Source organism: Lissotriton vulgaris, chromosome 12, assembly GCF_964263255.1.
Source record: "Lissotriton vulgaris chromosome 12, aLisVul1.2, whole genome shotgun sequence".
NCBI lineage: Eukaryota > Metazoa > Chordata > Amphibia > Caudata > Salamandridae > Lissotriton > Lissotriton vulgaris.
In genome coordinates this window covers 782,871,187-782,893,068 of record NC_141700.1, presented here as the reverse complement: position 1 = coordinate 782,893,068, position 21,882 = coordinate 782,871,187, and the positions used below count along the sequence as shown (strand labels likewise).

The window sequence follows — 21,882 nt, the reverse complement described above, 5'->3', positions numbered from 1 at the left end:
TTTGGTATTCCCTGCCCTGATTCAACTATCCTGCAGGCCTAGACCAAGCCGTGTTTGCTTTACAATCCTGGCGGTTTATTACTGGCCTACATTAGTCTACGAATGAAAACAGAAGGAAGCTTCTTTGACGGATGCCAAGCTTGTAAAATTAAAAGAAAACGTGGCCTTGAAATGCTTATTCCACTGCCTCCTCTGATTTGCACCCATAAGCGCCCTGGCCTCCCTGTGAGTGCGAAATACTGCAAAGGGCCAGCATCATCTAACCAAGTATAACTCAGTTTACTGTGGTGCGCATGCGTCAAGGTTCGGTGTCTTAGCGACCAACCGGAGTGTGCTGTTGACAGTCTTAAATTGTCCAAGGCCATCTTTGAAAGTAAAAAACTATTATTTAGCCCAAAATGGATTTGGTTTAGAGCAGTGCTTGTTAGAGAAAACGACCCTGCTGCTTTTCGAGTATGGTAATTTCATATATCTTAGACTATGCTCGTTATTTTCAATTGCTCTCAATATATATTCCTCAGTAAATATGATTTTTTTCGTCTGACCTCAGTCATTTGACTTCCCAATTATTAGTAGCCCAGGCAGGTTTTGGTCTTACTCAAGTGGCCTGCTTTTTCGAATTTAAGAGTCCCTATCATTTCGTTCCTAGCTCTGCATTGTTTGCCCTGAAGGCGAGATAAATAACTATTCAAAGATGGCCGCCAATTTGACAACTACCGGCCAGAGTTCCGTTTGTTTCCGCCTTCCAGTTTTCAGTACTTCTTCTATGTCTACTCCCCCTCTCCAATCCGAAGCTTACGCTTGTCCGTGGAAACACTTCCTCTGCACTCTGCAGACTTCGGTCCTTACTCAAGATGGCGGACGAAGGGGTGAAGCAGTTGTTGGTTCCCTACCTGATGACGGAACTGTGCTATGAAGAGTTTTTCTTGCATTTGAACTTTCTGCACGGTGAGGGGTGCGGATGAGCTTTTAGTCAAGGATGGAGTGGACTGGTGCGGTGCAGAGCCTATCCAGGTCCACGAGCATCCTCGTTGTGTTCTAGGCACTTTGTGACCTGTGTGGGAAGGTCAGCTGTCATTTCTGGTATAGGCGATTTCCCTGTCAAAACGTACATTTCCTATCTTTGATTTGAGTGAAGATGGGCAGGTGGGACGTACATGAGCCCACCATATTGAAATTGGGCAAGGACCCCTCGGACCCTTTAAGTTGCAAAGTGAGATCTTGAACGTCGACCCTCACTTTAAATGGTGACTCTGTTGCCGCCATCTTGGTTGAGGAAACACATTCTGTTTTCCAACCATGGGACGGCATGAGATTCCAACCACTGTCCTGTCAAAAATATGTCTTATTGGGCAGTGGGTTTGCTTTAACATGCTCACCTGCCTGTCTCTCTCTCTCAACTGCTTTTGTGCCTACATATATTTTTTATAGGGGGGCATATGTGTATTGCGTTCAAACATGCAGCAGTGAAACAGGAATAATTTGCTTCCTACAGCGGTGTCAGCATTTTGGTGCCCCTTTATTTATACTTAACACTTAGTCATTAGGGGTAAACTGATCGTGATCTCACCTTGAGGTGTTACTGGGATCATCCCTTAGGTAATTGAACGGACATGACGTGGTTGGGTAGGAAAACCACAATTTCTGATTGGTCACTACATATTTTGTTGCCTTTTGCTTGACCTTATACTTTTGCTGCTATTAGAACTATGTGCCCTTTAATCCTGCTGACCAGTAGTAAAGTGCCTGTGCACCCCTTTAAAAATGGTCGAATTGACATGTTCCTAATTGGTATATTTAACTTACCAAGTCAAGTCAAATAAAGCTTTATTCGATTTTTACAGAGAAAACCATAAAAGCACATATAATACAATATAAAATGACTATGAAATGCGGTCAAAAGACATGCTACGTATTAAAAACAAGTTAAAAGTTTAGGTTTATATAGAATCATGTAAAGTTTTTTTGACTGGTGGGGAACACAAGACAGTTAATTCATTGATGCTCTGCACCTTACTGCAAATTTCAAAAAGCTACTAGCTGCATTGATTGTAAGTTCATCTTCAAGCATATATAGCTTAAGTAAGGCTGGCCGGCACTGTCTTAAGCCCCACAATTTGAGGAGCGGAAGAAGATGTTTCCTTCTACCCCAGTCATAGAATTTACAGAATAAAATAACGTGAATGTTGGATTGTTTGGAGACATTGTCACAAGGACAGACCGCCGGTGTAACCGACCAATCGTTTACAGTGGGAAATGTTAGTAGGCGGAAGAAGCAGTCTGTCCTCATCCTTGTCAGCAGCATTCTCGTATAGGGGGTGATGAAGGGAGAAAGATAGGATGGGATGCCGTCGTCATGTAGTAAGAGGTTGTGGTTAGCAATCGATTGTTTGTTACCTTCAAGATAGGAACGTCTGTCTGTAAGTAAGCCTAAACAGCGAGCTTTAAGGTCTTTTTTGGAAATCGTTTGGCACGTTGTGGGGTTAGTAAACATATCAGCTAGATCCAGGGAGGTTAAGAATTTCTGTACATAGGCGAGCCAGGGTATTTTTCTTGAGTTGGTTAAGGCCATACAGTCCTTAATTATATCCTGGTTTAACACCGTTTTATCCGAGGACCAGACTTTGTGCCATAGCAGGATTGGAGCAGTTTTAATTATGTCGGAGATATATACTCGTGCTAACTCATTGTGGCAGACTGTGGTTGAAGTAGATCGGGGAACAGCCAACAGAAATCTTAAAAACGCGTTCTCACTGGTTTGGATCTCTCCACAATCCGCCATGCCCCAGATGCCTGCTCCGTATGTTGCGGTAGAGACGCATTTGGCAGCATATATGTCCAGCAAGATTCTAACTGGTTTCCCACCTAATTTGGTCGCAAATTTCTTTAAGGCTCCGATTTGTCTGATAAAGGCCAGGTTTCGGGTGTGTACAGCGTTCTTCCAAGTGCCTGTCCTGCTAAAAAGTATACCTAAATAGGTGAAGGTTTTTGTGAGACTGATCTTATTAGCATCAATGTACGTATTGCAAGTGATGTTCTTTTTGTTGCTGCAACACATTGTAAAAGTTTTGCTTACATTGATCTTGAGACCTCTCATGTCCATAAAGGTAGAAAAGGTGGTCAGCGCTTTTTGTAGCCCTAATTGGGTCCTGGACATAATCACGGCGTCGTCCGCGTATAAAAGAATTGGAACCGCAAGGCCGTTTATTTTTGGGTAATCCACATCTAATTTGGCCAGGCAGTCGGCGACGCTGTTGATATACAGATTAAAAAGAAAGGGGGCAAGGATACAGCCCTGCCTGACCCCCTTTCTAATAGGGAACTTGTTGGTGCATGCTCCGTCCTTCCCATATCGAACCTTGGCCCCAGCTCCACGATAGAGTTCTTTTAACTTACCTATAAAAGCTGTGCCATCCTCTATAGTGTAAAACATGGCACCACACCTGTCATTGTAGCTTGAGTGTCACATTTTTAAACACTGCAGTTTAACCTATCAAAATAAACTCTTTTGACAGGTCTAAACTCCACTTTTAAATATTAATAAGTCACCCCATGTAGGCCTTGTGGCCTACAAGGCAGTGTGCATGGCATTTAATAGTAGGACATGCAGAAATGTAATACAAACGTGCCTAGAACCGAAAAGCAATGTTTCACTGTGGCAGGCCTAGCTCTCCTATGTAGACAACCAGAGTACATATTAAACATCCTTATACTGTATCTCAGGAATGGAACAAGCTAGAAAAAAAGTAACCTACTATTTTAATAGTAATTAGCAGTCCAATTCAATGGTGAAGTCAGATTTGTAATAAATATTAAGGAAAAATTACTTTTATAAAGTTACCTTCCACTTCCGGAAAATCCTGGTGGCTAAGTTAGTATTTGCACTCTCACTTCTGCTAGCCTGCAATTGGCATTTGAATTTTGACATTACAGTGTCAAATCCTGCTTGACTGTCAAATCCGGCTTGACCGGTGTGCAAGGTTTACATATAGCGCTGCACTTGAAAGGAAGGGAAACATGATGCCAAACAATTCTTCTGTTTCCACTGTCTGGGTGCTGGAAACATCTACTTTTGTTCTACTAGACTTTTAGCTCTGCATTTATTATGGGTACAGGAAGTGTGCCAAACCAAAGTTTAGAATTAGATGTGTGAGAACACCAGCATGGTCATCGTACACCCTCCACACACAGTCCCAGCCCTCAGTGCCCAAGTTTAGTGTGGCTGAAGAATTTTCACATCTTGAAAATGGGCAAGGGAGTATGGTTGTCCCCAGGAACTTGTAACCTATTGGTTAGGGTTTGCCCAGGAATCATTCCTACCCGCTGGCTTGTGCCAGGCCTAGATGTGACCTCTCCAGGCACCCAATTGAGAACACTCCTGGGCCAGAGGAGAGATCAGAAGAGGACTGAACCTGCTGTCTGTGACCTGAGAAAAGCCTTGAACGACTAGACCCGCTCTCTACTGTACACAGGACAAAGAAGTGGACTCCAAGGGCCATAATCCTTCCCTCCTTTTAAAGCTACAGAGATACATCAAGCTACAAGAGGCCTTTCCTTCAATTGCCCGACGGACCGGTGGCAACTGGCCATAGACGGAACCCTGCTGTTCGCCTCTGCCTGACACTCCGCAAATCACTAAGTGCCACCCTGGGGATCTTTAGAAGTAGGCTCCTATAGTGGATTGGTACATAATAGACCAAAGACCGAAGGTAACATTTTTGAGCAGGACAAACCTGCTAACTGTAGCCGACTCGCACTCCATCACGTTCAGTGTCTATTTGCATCTAGGTCCACCTCTCCCGTAACCATTCAGTATAATTGGAACTTTAGGCTTCTTGACACTTTTCCTACTTAAAACTATTTGACTTTGACAATGCAGCACAGTGTTACAATACTGTACAGCACAGCCAAAAGAAATTAGAAAAGCAAATAGATCCCAAAAGCGAGACTTATTGACTTTGCCAATGTTTGTCTTCCCTTACTCTATCGGTATCCTTAGTTTGCTGCTACTTCAGCTTTACGGCCCATAATTAGGAGACCTTGTTAAATAGCAGAGGATACACAGTTAGTGAAGGTATTTGGTGGTCTTCCTCTTAAAACACTACGGTGGGGCCCTTGACAAAAGTACAGTCAAACCTCAGTCTACAACTTGCTACCATTTCTGTTCTTGCTTCAAAGGTCAGTACAGAGGTTATTCCTTCTTCCCGTCCAAGAAGCCCTCGTCTAAGGGTGGGCTCACTGGAACAGCCATTCAAGTCTCTACCAGGAGAGATTTGGAGGGCTTGTCAACTTTATTTCTGGTGCAAAAATTGGACAGAGCAGTAATCATAGTGAAAAGTTTGAGCTCCTTCATAAAGGATAGCTAGCTTAGCATCACTCTTCGGGTCATTCTACTCATGGTATTTCTTGGGGACTGTATGGCATCCACCTAGCTAAAGGACGTGCCCTATCAGAGATTACTCTGTTTTGCTGTCCCTTCAGGTCAGCTGTAGCTCTGTTTCCTGCACTTTGGCTGAAGTCAGTCCTGATGGTGTTTATCAAGGTGTTGGCTCCCCCGTGGTCCTTCTGCATAGGAGGGGCATTTTCTCCACCATTATCTTGAAGCTTGACTGAATTGTTCTTACTCTCTCTTTCCTATTGACTCCATCAGCTGCGTTCCATGCTTCAGGAGTTTCTGTGGATTATCAGAAGTCTCACTAGGGGCCATCTCAATGTCTCTCTTTCATGGGGGCTCTGTTCGACACCAGTTTTGGTAAGGCAAGTCATTGTCAAAAAGGATCCTCACAGCCTTACCCTCCATGATATGTTGGGTTCAGATAGATGAACTCTGCCTATTTAGGCCAGCCTATTGTTTGGTCCTGGGTACCAGTTCTCACCTCATTCATGGCTTTTCAAATGCAAATTACTGGCTGGCAGAAGTGGGAAAGCAAAATGCCGATTTATCTCCCAGGGACTTTAGGCAGGTCAAAAGTTACTTTCTAAAACTCCTCTTTCCAATCAATCTATTAAAAATCCGACTTCATCAGTGAATTGGGCTTGTAATAAATATTTAAAAAAGTAAAATAAAGAATTGTAGTTGTTTCCAAGCCAGAGATAACATTTAATAAACTTAATATTGTTTCCTAAGGCTTTTCTATGAGACAGCCAGCCCTCCTACAGTGATAATAGCTTTTAGGGCTTTTCACTGTAAAGATATGTTTAACATCAACTTTTACATGTCCTACTTTCAATAATGATGTACCCTGCATTATAGGCGATAAGGCCTACTTATGGGCTGACTTACTAATAGTTCTAAGGAAGGTTTAAGCCTCTCAAAAGGGGTTATTTGTCAGATCAAATGTACTGTTTTAAAACCTCACAGCAAGGCTACAATGGTAGGCATAGAGATTTGCTTCACCGTTCCACTGCAATGGACAGCACAATGGGTGCTGCAGCCCACCGGTAACTTTTAATTTACAGGCCCAGGGTACACTTGGTATCATATACTAGGGACTTTTAGCTAAATTATGTGAACCAATCAGGTGTATACCAAATTTATCATGCTAAAGGGAGGACCACAAGCACTTTACCACTGGTTAGAAGGGGTAAAGTGCACTGTTTTCTGTAGATTCAAAAATAGGATTCATCAAAAAGACAAAAAAGATGCAGGGTGACCCCGCAGAAAGGGCAAATTCCTGACAGTAGTGTTCTTTATTGGGAGTTTTATATAGTGCAAATTCAACCCGGAGGTATCAGAGCACTTTACATGATCCCCAGTTGCATTACAGAATAACACATTCATTTTGTTAGGCACGGGGAGATTACGTTATTTTCCCAGAATCACAGGATGTTGAGCGTCCCTTCCGAGACTCGAACCCAGTTCCCCAGCTTTGCGGTCGACCGAGGAACTCTAAATCCTCACTAAATTACCACTTGCATCCATTTCACTCCTTGGACTCACTCGATTCCCAGTTGTAGTCCAGTAGCATGCTGTACAACTATAGCCTTCCTTTCATTCCAGTTACATCTGAGACATTAGTATGTACTTTGAACATGTACAGACATGTATATAGGATTTAACTACTCTACTGTTTCAACCTGGTGTCTGTGACCAAGTATTTTCTGAAAAATTGAATTTTCAAAATGTATATTACAGTCTGGTTTTGCCTTCATGTATGTTTTAATAGTGGGCTTTTCTCGGTGCCTCACTCCAGTGTAAAGTTACACGTCAACTTGAGGGGGTCCGCACTGTATAGAACTAAAATAAACCTACCCTGGAAGGGTTTCCAGCTCAGGGTGTAATAATGTAGCCTCACTGGTGGCCATTTGTATAATACAGACACCTTATGGGACAGCAGACAGTGAGTTGCCAGGTATGGCAGTATGTGAGGACTCGCTGAAAGTGTTGCACGTGCTACGGGGAAGCTTTGCAGCTTTAGTAGAGTTGGCCTATGAGCGTCACATGGATACCTTAGTTACAGTTCTAGACTTTAATTTAACACATCAGTGCACTCTGGGGATTAGTCCTGGTTGTATCAATTCTAATTCCTGAAAAGAATGGTTTTTGAAAGGAAAAGTTGTGAATGGAATTATCTTTGGTCTTTGAACGCTTTTCTTTGGGCAGTCTAAAAGAGGGTACCTGTGTGGCATGCCGTATCGTGAACACTGTTTTTAGGGCTTTCTCTGAGGCTTTGAGACTGTAACAGTAGTAGCTTGAGGCAGCTGCCTCCTTGTCCTTTGACTCTGGAAGGGAGGTGGCAATCTGGTGGAGGGAAGCTGAACTGAGACCACCCACTGCTGGAGTGCTGTTTGTGGAGATGGTTAAGGTTGAACAGAGGGGGCTATCAGAATAATACAAAAGCCTTCACACACCTTGGTTTTCAAGTTGTCATTCACCGTGGAATGCCAACCCCAATGGCAAGTATATGCTTCATAAAACCTGTCTGTTTGAATTATCTCTCTGAACCTTTGCAGTTCCCTGTCTGAAGATCCTGATCAGCAAAGGGCTGGGCATCGGAATCATAGCCGGGTCGCTGATGGGTACGTAAGTCCTCTTTGCTTCTATTCTCTTGAATGAAATTAACAATGACTGTATGACTGGATTACTGTATGCAACCAAAAGCTCTTTCTTTTCATTCAGAATCCTTAAAACGAGGGACATCTCTTATTGTTGTGCTTCAGTAATCAGAACTGAAGATAGTCTGAGTTTGGTCTGCTCCTGAGCTGTAAACCCATCCCACAGTTTGCCACTGGTCCAATGATACCATGCCATTTTAAAGGTGGAGTACAGTCTCCCTGTGCTCATTGCTTAAAAAAAGTATGTTCTCTCACACTTGCTTTTCTAGTGGGTCTTCTGGCCTCTGCATTCCTCTGTGCCTAGACCGCCCTTATTCTTCTGTTCAAGCACTGGTGATGTCCCAGATGCTCCGATAATTACATTTTGTTATGACGCCAACTAATTCAAGCATTTAAGTGTAACTGTGTCTTTTGCAGGATCATTGTTGTACCTTTCTAAGGGTCTCGCCTGTCGATGCGCATCGAGCAAGCGAGACTATGGGGGCTTATCCACTCTTTGTCCAACTTGCAAGGAATCGTGGCGATTCCTTGCAGTGCCCGTGACTTTTAAGCTCAATGCGCATGCGCATTGAGCTTAAAAGCGCGTGCACATGCCCCCAGCCGCCTGCCTTGCCTACTCTCCCGCCCCCTCACTTCTTGATTGCACGGCCGCTAGGCCGTGCCTCCCCTACTCTCCTCCTCCTACTCTCCTCCCCTCGCCGTCTGTTCCCGCACTCCTCCCACACCCCCGCTCCGCCCCCTCCCCTGCCTGCCATGTCGCGTCGCATTTCTCCTCCCCCCTCCCCCAGCACGCGACGCCTTCCTCTTCTCCGCGGTGATTGCACAGCCCCTTGTTTTAAAAGCAGCCATAGTACTATCCATAGGCAACTCCAGCCTGAGCAGTGCGGTGTGTGTGCAGCGGGGGAGCTGCAAGGAGCTCGGATGGGGGAAGGCTCAGGATCCTCAAGTGAAACGTTAGTAACAGACGCAGCACTCACTGCCCAGGCTCCGCATCATCTGCATCACGGAATCCCTGCAGCTAGTTAGAACGAGCATTTCTCGTAAGTGTTTGAGTTTTATCGTTGTGTCAGTGACACGTTGCACTCGTTTGGCTTCTTCCTTATTCTCTGTCGCCCTCAAAAAAGTCATGCCAGAGGAAGACCTCCCCCCTCCACCCCCCTCGATCCAGAAGCAGCGTGACCACCCTCCCATCTCCCCACCCGCTCGTCATGCCAGCCGCGACTAGTGTGCCACATTGAGGCTGTCACTCAACCTTCACCTTTGGCCCCTGCTTGTCCTTTCCTCACCCTGATGTCCCCGTGCACACACAGTTGCAGTAGGCCTTGAGCACTAAACTCTTATGTATCGCACATAGGTCAGGATCCCGCACCCTCGGTAGCTATACAATTACTATCAGCGTGACAGCTCGAGTGTGCTGTTAGTGACCCTGCCTCACTGTTCATGTGCCAGGCTGCGCGTTTTGACACAACAACACAGCAGGTAATGCCGGAGCCCACGCAAGTCGAGAGTTATACAGACGCCAAAGTGCAACACCCTCACATTTCATAAAGCAGGATTACAGCCCGTCTCCTATTGCCCTGAGTGTCAATCAAAGGAAGAGTCAGGATCACCACATGCACAGCCCATGGCTACTGGCTTTGCTGAATGAATGTCCCTTCACTAGAAGTTCCGTATGCAGCGCACCTAAAGTTTCTCAAGTATCCAGCCACACACCTGCTCCACCCGCCGCAGCCCCGAGTTCCCAAACATGTCCACAGAGTCGCTGTGTAAGTGCAAGAGTGTGTAAGGAAATGTGCGATAGCAACATCCTACCGGTCACAGTGCAATCCAGCTTTTCCGAGTTGTTTCCACCTCCTTACCCTTTTGCACTTTTGAAACGCCCACCCCAGTGCCTTCAAGGCTGTGTGTGCTGTGCAGGTCTCTCTCCGCAGTTCCTCCAGGGTTTGTGTGCAGGCCTTTTCCCTATCACTTCAACCTCACCATGAAGTGTATCCTCGGGCGTGTCCTGGGCTTCCAACTGGCCCTCTGCGTGTGCCTGGCTCACGTGAGTTTATCAGCTGTGTGCTCTCACTCAGGGGGTACTCATTCAGTGGCACACCTAGAGTGCCAGGGGCCCTAAAGTAAGTACGGGAATGGGGTCCCATCTGGTTTAGTAGTTAAAAACACACTTTAATGGGGATAAATTGGAGTCGTCACACCCATGGTCCTCTGAGTCACTGCACCTGCTGCTCCCGACTCTGGCCCTGGTGTCACTGCACCGTCTGCATCATCAATATATATGCCTATATCTATTCAGCCCCCGGGGCTGTCGGTCCTTGGCTCAGTCACTGTAGGGGCGCGCTGCTTTGATTAGAGTTTGAAGACTAGGGCTCTAGGGCCTATTGGCTTAGCCTGTGGCCAATGTTAAGCTCCAAACTCCTACGAAAGGTGATGTCACCCATCAAATACAGGTAGCCCCGCCCACACTCCACAAACACCCTCTGCCTAACAGCTGAACAAAGCCACACTTGCGTCGAAGTGGAAAGTCCCCGACGATCTCTGTTCGATCTTTAGTCTGCTTTGCTTTCACTTTCTTTTAAGACAGTAAAGTTAGCATTTCCAGGAAAGGAAGGACACCCACGCGCAGTACATGTGAATGCCCTCACCCTCACTCACCCTCAACCCCTCACCCTCACTCACCCTCAACCCCTCACCCTCAAACCCTCACTCACCCTCAAACCCTCACTCACCCTCACTCACCCTCACCCTCACTCACCCTCAACCCCTCACCCTCACTCACCCTCACTCACCCTCACCCTCACTCACCCTCAACCCCTCACCCTCAACCCCTCACCCTCACCCTCACTCACCCTCAACCCCTCACCCTCAACCCCTCACTCTCACTCATCCTCACTCACCCTCAACCCCTCACCCTCACCCTCACTCACCCTCACCCACCCTCAACCCCTCACCCTCACTCACCCTCAACCCCTCACCCTCACTCACCCTCACCCTCACTCACCCTCAACCCCTCACCCTCAATCACCCTCAACCCCTCACCCTCACCCTCACTCACCCTCACCCTCACTCACCCTCACCCACCCTCAACACCTCATCCTCACTCACCCTCACCCTCACTCACCCTCAACCCCTCACCCTCACTCACCCTCACTCACCCTCACCCTCACTCACCCTCAACCCCTCACCCTCAATCCCTCACTCACCCTCACTCACCCTCAACCCCTCACCCTCACTCACCCTCAACCCCTCACCCTCACTCACCCTCACCCACCCTCACCCTCACTCACCCTCAACCCCTCACCCTCACTCACCCTCACTCACCCTCACTCACCCTACTCACCCTCACTCACCCTCACTCACCCTCACTCACCCTTACTCACCCTCAACCCCTCACCCACCCTCACTCACCCTCAACCCCTCACCCTCACTCACCCTCACTCACCCTCAACCCCTCACTCACCCTCACTCACCCTCACCCTCACTCACCCTCACTCAGCGCACCCACAGCATCTTCACTAAATATATTTAATAAACTTTAAGCTATTGGCAATATAAAATAAAATCAATTTTATTTACGTATTAATTATTAATTGTTTTTTAAAGCCATTGAGTTTTTTAATATCAATACATATAAGTCCCGTTAATACAAAACATGTTGCTTTACAAATGCTAGAGGTGTCACATTTCAAAAATTATAACTATTGGCTTTGTAAAGAAGAAAGCTATTAATTTAGCCATTTAGAAAAAACGACACATAAATAAAAAACAAAAAAATAAATAACACCTATAGCTCAAACTTTACTACTGCGAGACCTATTGCATTTCCAATGCTTGTTTTTTGGGGGGTGGGGGAGAACTGTAGGGGCTTTTGCCTATTTCTTTGTCCTTTCGTTCACCTTCCTCTGGGTCTCTGTTTAGCTTTCCATTCTCACTGAGGACTAAGTGATGCAAGTGTTCTTGTGTTTGGGTTCTCTCCTGTAGTGAAGCTCCCACAGATCTTTAAGATTGTTGGAGCGAAGAGCGCCGAGGGCTTGAGTTTCAACTCTGTACTTCTGGAGCTGCTGGCCATCACCGGAACTATGGTCTACAGCATTGCCAACAGTTTCCCCTTCAGGTAGGAAAAGAGGCAGCATACGGCACAGAGTAATGCAGTAGTAGATATGATGGGAAGTTTAAGAAAAAATATTTACAGCATGACCAGGATGGGGTGGGGGACTGAAGGCTTGGGTCTTTTATTTGAACTCCTCTTGGTGGTGGGGGGTACCTTATTTTAAGTGCCTGACTTGCCTCCCCAAGCAACCAAGTGTATTGGGTGATTATGATTTGCAGTGGATCAAATCATTTTGTCTGGCTGGGAAGTGCATGGAACTTGTGCAGCCACCGATTTATTTTGGCTGTCTTGGGTATCGTTACTTTTGTTGTTGTAGGAGTCTGTTGTAAATGGGTAGGGTACACCCAACCGATGGCGCTGAAATGCACAGTGTGTTACTTACATTACTGTACGTACAGGACATAATGTCTCTTCTGGCTGAGCCGCGCCTTTGGAGAGGGCCAAGATTGATGGGCATTTAGTTGATCTACTTGTCTTGTGCTGCAAATGACCTAAAAACAATGGGGTGCACCTAAGCTGGGCAGGGCAACCTTTTCTTGAGCACACTTTCTATTTGCATTTCTGTCTCTCTGCTTACCAATACCTAAAGTGCTCGCTTCTTCTTGTAGTGCGTGGGGTGAGGCCTTATTCCTGATGCTGCAGACGGTTGCCATTGGATTCCTCATGCACTACTACACCGAACGCACCGGGAAAGGTAACACGCATGCTCAATGTCCCAGATTTGAATTTGGCCTTGCTTGATTTATCACTAGTTCTGGAACTCAAAGTAAAATATAGGTTGCAAGCTGTTACCAACCAATAATACAACGAGAAACTGTAGGCGTAAAGGTCAAGTAAATGATCAGAAACATTGTTATGATTCCATTTGGGGGATCGATACCAACAGTAGACAACACCCGAAAAGCTGTGATTTGTGATGCTTCACCCTTTCTCTACTGATCAGCTTCAAGCAACCTGTGTGCTTGCACCCCACCCCCTCCCACGCCCTATCTATTGGGAGTTCAGTTGGACAGACACCAAAAGCAAGGCTTTCAAATGCTGTTTCACCTAGTGCTTTCAAATCAGCTTAAAAAAATAAATAACACCATCTAAGGACAAATTTAGTAACCAGGGCATCACCCGAAGACACAGCCAAAATAGCAATTATAAGGAAATGGTACTTGCAGAACCTTTTTGGTGCAATCACCTAGATATCCTGTTTTGCTTGTTCCAAAACTCATGCAAGAATCGTTCCCGCGGATGGCCGGCAGTAAGGAAATATGTAGCGTGATCAAGACCCTGAATCCGCTGCATTAGAAAGCTTTAAAAAAAGCTTACACTGAACATAGTTCCACTGATTGAATTACATCCGGGTTGAATCATTTCCAGACAGTTTGAAAGACTCTAGTCAAACAAGATATGGCCTACTCCTATATTTCCTCTAGAGCATAAGCTAGAATGTGCACCAAAGAACAGATTTCCAAAATTTTGGAAAGTGTCTGTAGTGGACGGTGCTAATTTTGAGTACATGAATCTATTCCCTTGATCAGCGATAGAGTAAAAGATGTTACCGAGCTCGAGAAGGCAGGCTAGCATTACCAAGCTTGAGAAGTAACGTAAGAGTGTGCATTGGCGGTAAGGGGAGGAGGAAGCTGATAGCACTGTTCAGAGGTGGTTTCAAGTGAGCGAGCTTCATCAGGAGATGGCGTGCAAGGTCTCTTTTGAATAATAAGCTCAATAAGGACCTCTTATTGTATGATGGAAGAGCGTTCCAAATCTTCTTTCCTTTTCCGCCTGGATGTCTTCTTAAGTCTGGCTGTGTCAATCTTGAGCAAGGCTTGGCTTCGTAGGCCTCTACTGGCTCTGAAGCTCCTGAGGATGGTGTTTAGGTGACCTTCCTTTTATGTGTTTTTAGGCAGCACCGATTTTAAGGGAAAACCATCAGTGGATGCTAATACAGGTGTGGTGTGCTCAAATGTTTTTTTTATTGTTGACCGTATGAGCAGTTAGAAGTAGAACTGCTTTGAGCGGTTCTGAGGTTTTTTTTATGAGGCATTTACATAAACAATGCAATTGTACTGTGGATCTGCCAGACAACATGTTGCCTTCTTTATGGTATAAGGGATTGCTATTTCAGGGTACTTTTCATGTCATTGACATGTAGGTTAAGGTGGAGCGGTTTGTCTGGTTTGACAACAAGGGAATTTACTGAAGTCACAGTTTTGGGGTAGAGGTTTCTGGCTTATAGTTCATTTACACAAATGGATAGCACTGGCGCAAGCATGCGTGAGTGACTCCCAGGTCACTGGTGATTAGCTGAAATATTCAGCAAAGTTTTGTCAATAAAGTTTTGTGCCATCACAATTTCAACAATGATGATAACGTATTCTCTTGTTTTTCTTTCGAAAATCATTTATTCATACTTAAAAATTTTTTCATATCTCTGTGATATATTTCCTTCATTATTCAATCATGAAGTGAAGTTTTAACAATCCATATCATTTCCAAACATCCAATTGGTTTCCAATGCATTTCGCCCCTTGGGCTTCATCAGGGAAATCTATAACACAAAAAATACATCTTCCATTATTCCAATAGCAATGATGTGTATAATGGCATTTCTTTATGCTAATCACAAATAAATATCCTGCTAAACAATAACCTGAATAAACTGAAATAATAATCCTATTAAGCATAGTGGCTACACTGTTACCACGATACATTTCACAAATCAACCCGTTACAAATCTGCACCAGTGCTATCCATTTGTGTTTGTCTTACTCCTGAGCGGGGAGTAACCCAGGAGCACGGTATACAAAATAAGTGTGGATTAGAACCAGCAGTGCACAGTTCATAACCCCATTCTTCCTTATAGTTCATTTAGCCAGTTTGTGACACTTCTATGTCTTGTGTGAATGAATTAATATTACATTTTGTATTTTTAAATCCAAGATTGGACTTCTTTGAGGGTGGATGTAATGACACTAGATCTGTTGAAAGAGCCATTTATGGTTTATAATTGTTGTTGCAGTGTTGTTGGCATACAGGTGAATGGAGGTACCCTGCTTCATCAGTGTCTGGCTTAGTGGCCCCAGATAAAGATTAACAAGTAAAGGGTCAAGTATGGAATCTTACAGGATGCTGAAAGGGAATTTGGTATCGATGGAAAGCGTTTCCATTTTTGAGGCACTGTGATCTTTTCTTCAAAACTTAAAACGTGAGCACTGAATTCTAGGGGCCATTCGGTTGCTTGAGGTTTTGCGGAGAGTGTTGTCTACTGTGTTGGATACTGCTGATTATTCAAGAAGGGTAGGAAGTCCGGAGTGTCTTTCATCGAAGAATTAGGTGGTATCTTCTACAGTTGAGAGGCAAAAATATTTCTGTACAGTTCCCAGATGGGAACAGTGTTAGAACTCCCCCAGAGTATTTTTGCAAGTATAATCCTCTAGGTGTCGGGTAACACCCATTTCATGCATCTTAGCTACGAAGGGGACGGGCTTTAGTGGCTAATATTAGTCCAACACATCTAGGTTGGCTTTCCGCTTACTGAGGACAGTTTGGACTTGTCTGTTCTAAAAAGAGCTAGAGAGAGTTCCTCGATGTCGGGAGGCACTAATGATGCTAAAATGATTGACGGTTCTGGTGGTCCGCTTCAGGATTTACATCGAAGAACTTTCTTACTGTGATGCTACCAAAGTGTAAAAGAAAATGGTCTAACCACTGTTAAGGAAGAGGTTTAGAGGTTTGTTGCAGCTCCTTAATTTAGAAGGATCTGGTTGATCGTTGAATCCTTGTGTGTATGTCGACTATAGTCCTGTTGTAGTAGGCTGTAATTTAGGAAAAATTCAGGACGAATGTGTGAGTGACCTCATTGTTCCCTCAGTGGAGAGAGAAGTCGCAGAGGAAAATCTCTCAAAAGGAGGAGAGGAACTGGTCACTCAGTCATTCAGGGAAGATGTTTTCCTTTCCCGTGGCAGCTAGATGCTGTGAAGCATTATGCGTTTAGATGCTGTGTGGGTGATTTCAGCAGTAACACATGGAAAGGAGGAATCATGAGAGGGTGTCCACTTGCATTTAAGGGTCGTCCTTGCAGATTAGGGCCACACAACTCCAATGTTCCTGATTATTTGAGGGTGAAGCATATCGTTATCTCCACATGGAGAAGAGGCTGAACCAGGATGTCGCGATTTTAGTTGTAGATGCAGCAGATATGAAGATTAATGACCTACAGTTGAGAAAGATTCCCCTATCGGAATGATAAGGGATGGATGAGAAATAATCTGGTTGTGGAGGTTGATCTCCACAGGTTTGTGCGTAGTGAAATGGCTGCGTAGTAGACGTTTTAGAAAGAAATGATACACTTTGCTGTAGTGAGAACAAGGTCACACCCCAAAGCCCATACCCCCAGTGCAGTTTCTTACATTTTCTGTAGCACAGATTGCTGTTGTTTTAATCTGGTTAATAAGTACGCCCAATTTGTGCAGACTTTACCTGGGAGGTAAAGTGATTTTTACAGGCTTGAGCGATTGTTGGTGTGTGAATGGGCATCAGAAGCAAAGTTTCATATTAAGCGGTCCTCCCTGTCCTCTTTACCTGGTTTTAGCACCTTTCTTTTCTCCCAATTTGTTATATTTGGCCTCTCATTCCTTGTTGTCTCTTCAATTGTGTGGTGACTGTGATGTTGCCTCTTCTGTTTCAGGCGTGCTCTTCATGGCAGTGTACTTCGCAGTGCTGTCTATGCTGTTGTGCCCCATCACCCCTATGTCAGTGGTGACACTGATGCAGGCAACGAACATGCCGGCAGTGATCGTTAGTCGCGTGAGTAGACGTGTGTATGGGAAGAGGTGCCTGATTGGGGTGGTGTTTGTTATAGGTCGGCATGGCTTCTTTGGGTGAGACCGAGCTTCTTTGGGTAGGCAAGAGCTTCTGTGGGACTGGTATGGTATAGAGCTACAATTGGAAGGGTGGGAGGTTGGGGGAAAGGGAGAAAATTAATGCAGAGGCTGGTGCAGCCGGAACTTTTTATAGACGTGTATGAGTGTCTTTGGTGGCCACAGTCAAAAACTGTTCCTTTTTAGCCAGCAAAAGGCGGTAAACGAAGGTGTCATTCTCCTCTTCCTTGATTGGTTTTTCATCCTATCTCCTGCCAAAATGGTATATAATCTTATTCTTTTCGAAGTGTCAAGTTGCACATAGTTAGTCTGTGAAGTGAACTTTGATCTTTTCTGCTTTTGCAGCTTATTCAGGCAGCGACCAACTATAAGAATGGACACACCGGGCAGCTTTCGGCTGTCACTGTTTTTCTTCTGTTTGCCGGCTCCCTTGCCAGGATATTTACCTCCATACAGGTGAGTGATAGCACCTTCATAAATGAAGGTGAGGGAATGGGTGTGGAAGGGACAATGAGGCAAGGCCGCCTGGGCGTGTTAGAACACCGTGAAAAAAGATCTAACCTCTCCTGCACTCACACTCTGAGGATCATTTGGCCTAAGTGCATGTTTTTATCAATGTGCAGGGACACAGTGCCCTCTCAGAGCTTGCATTAAACCTCTTAAATCAATCTAAGATGTTTTGAGGTGGCATTGGGTGTGACGGTCATAAAGAACTGCGCTGCCCTTCCTTGCAGACAGGCGCCAGGTGTGGGTTTGTTTCTCTTGAGTGGTTGCCAAATCTCTGATAGGTCCTTGGTGTAGATCTGCTCTATTCATTGCATGTGCAAACGATCAAGACTGGGGGAGCATTTGTGAAAACATTGAGAGGTGCAATAAAGGTTGACAGAGGATGAACATTGTAAGAGCATCAGGGATGGGTTGGTCGAGAAAGTGGGAAAGAGGCACTTGTGAGAAGAGGTCATAAAAGAAGAAGAATGGGAATACGAAAGGAGATGTGGGAGAGAGTAACGGGGAGTGCGTCGGGTTAAGGATGAATTGTAGGTATATAGAGACTGGAGCAGAGTTTAAGCAAGGACTGGAATTGCCATGAAAGAATTGTAAAGGTAGGAGACAAATTATGGGGCAATAGAAATGGAAGAAATATTCCCATCAGTTGACCCTGTTAAGAGCTGAACTTAACAGAGTTCTAATTTGGATGCCGTACGAGCTCCGCAAGTCTGCCTGGGGCAGAATGAAATCCAGGTATGGGACTTCTATCTAATGCAGTCAGAGGTGATGCATGATGAATGAGGGCAGTGTGTGTGTGGTTGGTGTGAGAGTAGGTAGAGGAAGAGGATCGCAGTAATGCTTGTCCATGGGAACCCCAGGTAGCCAGCCAGAGGCATTCAATGTCCTGGTGAGCAGCAGACTGACACTGCCCTGCTTTCTGACCGTGTGTGTCTGCAGACTTCAACCAGCTGGTTGATACATTTACCTTGGGATCCTTAAGCTGAAGGGGGTGGCAGGAGTTAGAGCTGAATTTACTGGTTCTCCACCCTACATTTCTCTGCATGCTTTGACTTCTGGGAGGGCAGCCCTTCCACAAACACGAATCTGTTGCCTGTCATGCTCACCTCTCCCACCATTCCTTCTTTGACAGGAGACCGGCGACCCCCTCATGGCTCTTACCTACGTTGTGTCCTCTCTGTGCAATGGAATCATCGCATTACAGCTCCTGTATTACTGGAACACAAGGCCGGGGCAAGTGGGCGAAGACAAGAAGAAAAAGTAAAGGAACGCTGGATGCAGACAGAAGGGTGGGCTCCCTTCATTATCCACGGCGCAGCCTTCTGCCATCTCCAGCCCTTCAGCGGCAGCTCTAAAGAGCGTAGTTACTCCCCCCTCTCCTCCTACGAATGACCGTGTCTGTTCTTATTTGGGCATTATGAAGTTTCCTCTGCTCTGCTGTCACGGACACAAGGATGCTGAGCCCTAACCGAGAGGTTAGGTGTGAACTAGCACTGTCAGGGAGTACGCAGGGTCTTCATTTTTACAATCTTCTGATGTGGGGTACAGGGTGTGCCTCAACCATGAGTCTGCAGAGGGAAAGAAGGTGAATATTTCATATAGCCGATAAAGCATTGTCTCCCTTGGACTGCCTGAAGTTACCCATTCCGTGAATTTCGCTTTTAACGTCTGTTTTACTTTCTCCAATGTAAAAAGTGATGCTATTAAGTTCTAGGACCCTCTCAAGCAAGTGGGGAATCACCTGATTGATGCTAGGGGTCAGTACCGGTAGGAGGTCCATGTGCATGCCCTGGAGTGAACCCATCCCCATGGCTGGCGGAAATGTGGGCACTTGGCGCAGTTCACCATACAAATTCCTCACTGCTGACTCCTCTCTTGCAGCCACAAGCACTTGTGCGGGCCTTGAAGAGGGATCTTTCACTAGCCCGCCCACACACTTTAATATTCCACCCGCTTGCTGTCACCCAGAACTAGCCGAGCAGGAAGTTACTGTCTGCTCGTGTGCATGGATGCCTGTTCCTGATGGCCCCTTCCATGGCTAATGTGATGTCCATTGTTGCTGCTATGGGGCCGTGTACCCTGGTATTGCTTACCCTGTTTATTTGTGTGCGTCCTCGTAGCGGGCAAATGACCAAACCCAATGCGGAAAGTGAATGAAAAATGCTGATTGCAACTAAAGAAATATAATCTCTTTGAGAATGGACAATAAAATAAGGAAGAAACTAGTAGGTGAACAATTAAAAGGTAGATTGGATATTCTTTGGCGTTGTTATTTGGGTGCTCCATGTTAAGTGGAGATGTTCACCGAGTGCTCTTAATTTGCTCAAATATCTTGTGTGTGTTCTGTTTGTCTTCCATGTGTTCCTTTTCCTAAGCCTCTTGCTAAGATGTATTTTACAAAACATGTTTTACAATGGCATATATTATTTTGACAATAACACATTTTATTAGTTTCAACTTTTAGTTTAGTTTACTTAAGTTTACTACAGTACCTCCAAAGTTTTGTTTCTATCTACTGCGCCGATCTCAAAATATTTTTAAAGTTTATTTTACTGAAAATTAATAAATCTAGCTCATGAAACAAAGCATCCGTAACACAGAGTTACATAGCCAGTAATGTGCCTGGCTGTGAAGCTACTACCACACCCTAAAGGCCTTTCCATCTTATTTAGGTCGCGCTTACTAGACAAAGGATGCCCTGTCTATTGTGACCCATATTGTGGCTTACCACGAACATTGAGGGGCTTGGAGCATGCCCTTTGCTTACCATTGGTTGACTTGCCTATCACCCTCATTTGCCTGCTTCTTATTTGTGTACCAGCTGGGCATTCTTGTGTTTGTCCCTTCCATGGAGCATTGCCTCTTTACCATCTCTTTGACAGGCTTGCATCTCTGCTTTCATGGCTTGCTTTTCAAGCACTACTTTTTTTTCTTTTTTGTTAGCACTCCATGAGAGTGCATGTGTTTTCGAGCTGTCTCCCTCCGGTACTCATCTCCCCCTACACTCATGTTTCTCTCTTTCATCTGAGTGGTTCGCCCAACTTCTCTTTCTGCAGCTCTTGCCTGTGTGCTTCTTCCCATTGCTTTCTACCGCCCTCTGTGTTCCTTCCCACTACCCGCGCCCTTCTTGTTGCTTTCCACCAAGCCCTTGTTGCTCCTCGTCCCTCTTCCCTCCCCCGTTTTTTACACCTCCCATCCTCACATTGTTGCTTCAAACTCCCCCCTGACCATCCCCCCGTTGCTTTAAAAGAAAAGCTGTTGCTCATTTTATTTTATGTGTAGTTACCAATCCAGATTGGTAACTTAAAGAAAAAAAGCATCTGTGTGATTTTGAGGGTGTGCACTTGCGTCCCTAAAATTACGCTACTGGCCACATCAGATTTTTTTTAGAAAATATTGTTTTCAAGGGATGTTTAGCAAAATGACTTTATCAAATACCCCCTGACTATTGATCTAATCTTGGAGACTTTGAAATAATGTCATTTTTTTTCACATAGTTGCTTTTACTTCTGCTCAAGCAATGTGAATGTGAAATTGCTGATAACTGGTATCAGGTTTGTTCTGTTGATCTAAGGTTGTGTGATTTCCCATTTCCATGCTACAACTAAGACTTCCTCTGTTCCTGAATTCCTGTTTCCATAAGCTGCCTGGAAGTTTGATTGTTAGCTTTGTGGAAATGGTAAACCAGGTTTTTGCTAAGCTTTCCTATACGCCTCTCGCTGGGGATCAAAACAAAATTGATTTTATGTTTCTTGGTAGACGGTACAAGACCTCATGACAGGTTTGATCTGTGTGCTAAGTGTGAAATGAGGTACAAAATGACTGCAAATACAACTTGCTTTGTAAGATGAAAGGGAATTTTATGTAGAAGATTAAAGTAAATCATTAGAATTGTTACAATAAGCACAAATCTTATCATTTGAGAAGGTTATCTTAGGCCTAGGTTTTATTCATTTTATTATCAACATTTGTAAAGTGCACTGTTAACTAAAAAAAAGTGTCCTGATGCTTTTGGATTGTAGAGCGTTTGAATGTGCTTCGGTGTGCTTAAGTATAAGTCTTTTTGGGTAATGCAGGTCACCTTGAAGAGGTTTCTAGCTTCTTTCGAAAGCTCATTTAGGGTGATAAGCGCAGGAGTGATGTGTTTGAAAAGTCTCACTCCTGTGATCAGTCTTGCAGTAGCACAGAGTGTTGCTTTCAGCACTGCCAGTTGAATTTTGGGGTTTCCTGTGAGTAGTGGATTACCATAATCGACAGATGACATGATATTAGATCACTGTTAAATTTACTTCATTTTGAACGGTTTGATATTTCTGAGAAGTTTTAGTTGGTATATCG

At 44.9% G+C, this 21,882-nt stretch overlaps 1 protein-coding gene across 1 annotated transcript; it reads left to right on the top strand.

Annotated features, from left to right (window-relative positions):
• The first annotated feature begins 847 nt into the window (after positions 1-847).
• Positions 848-19,284, top strand: MPDU1 (mannose-P-dolichol utilization defect 1). The gene is made up of 7 exons (XM_086946156.1): positions 848-948; positions 7,954-8,019; positions 12,037-12,169; positions 12,775-12,860; positions 16,845-16,963; positions 17,383-17,493; positions 18,677-19,284. Exons 1-7 carry the CDS (start codon positions 855-857, stop codon positions 18,806-18,808), a joined length of 741 nt encoding a protein of 246 aa, XP_086802282.1. The 5' UTR covers positions 848-854; the 3' UTR covers positions 18,809-19,284.
• The last annotated feature ends 2,598 nt before the right edge of the window (positions 19,285-21,882 follow it).

Bases quoted from the DNA above. Each gene is read 5' to 3' on its own strand.
- MPDU1 (XM_086946156.1), top strand. From the start codon at position 855: ATGGCGGACGAAGGGGTGAAGCAGTTGTTGGTTCCCTACCTGATGACG. The intron at 8,020-12,036 runs GTACGTAAGTCC...TCTCTCCTGTAG, and splicing joins CATAGCCGGGTCGCTGATGG to TGAAGCTCCCACAGATCTTT. The intron at 12,861-16,844 runs GTAACACGCATG...CTTCTGTTTCAG, and splicing joins CACCGAACGCACCGGGAAAG to GCGTGCTCTTCATGGCAGTG.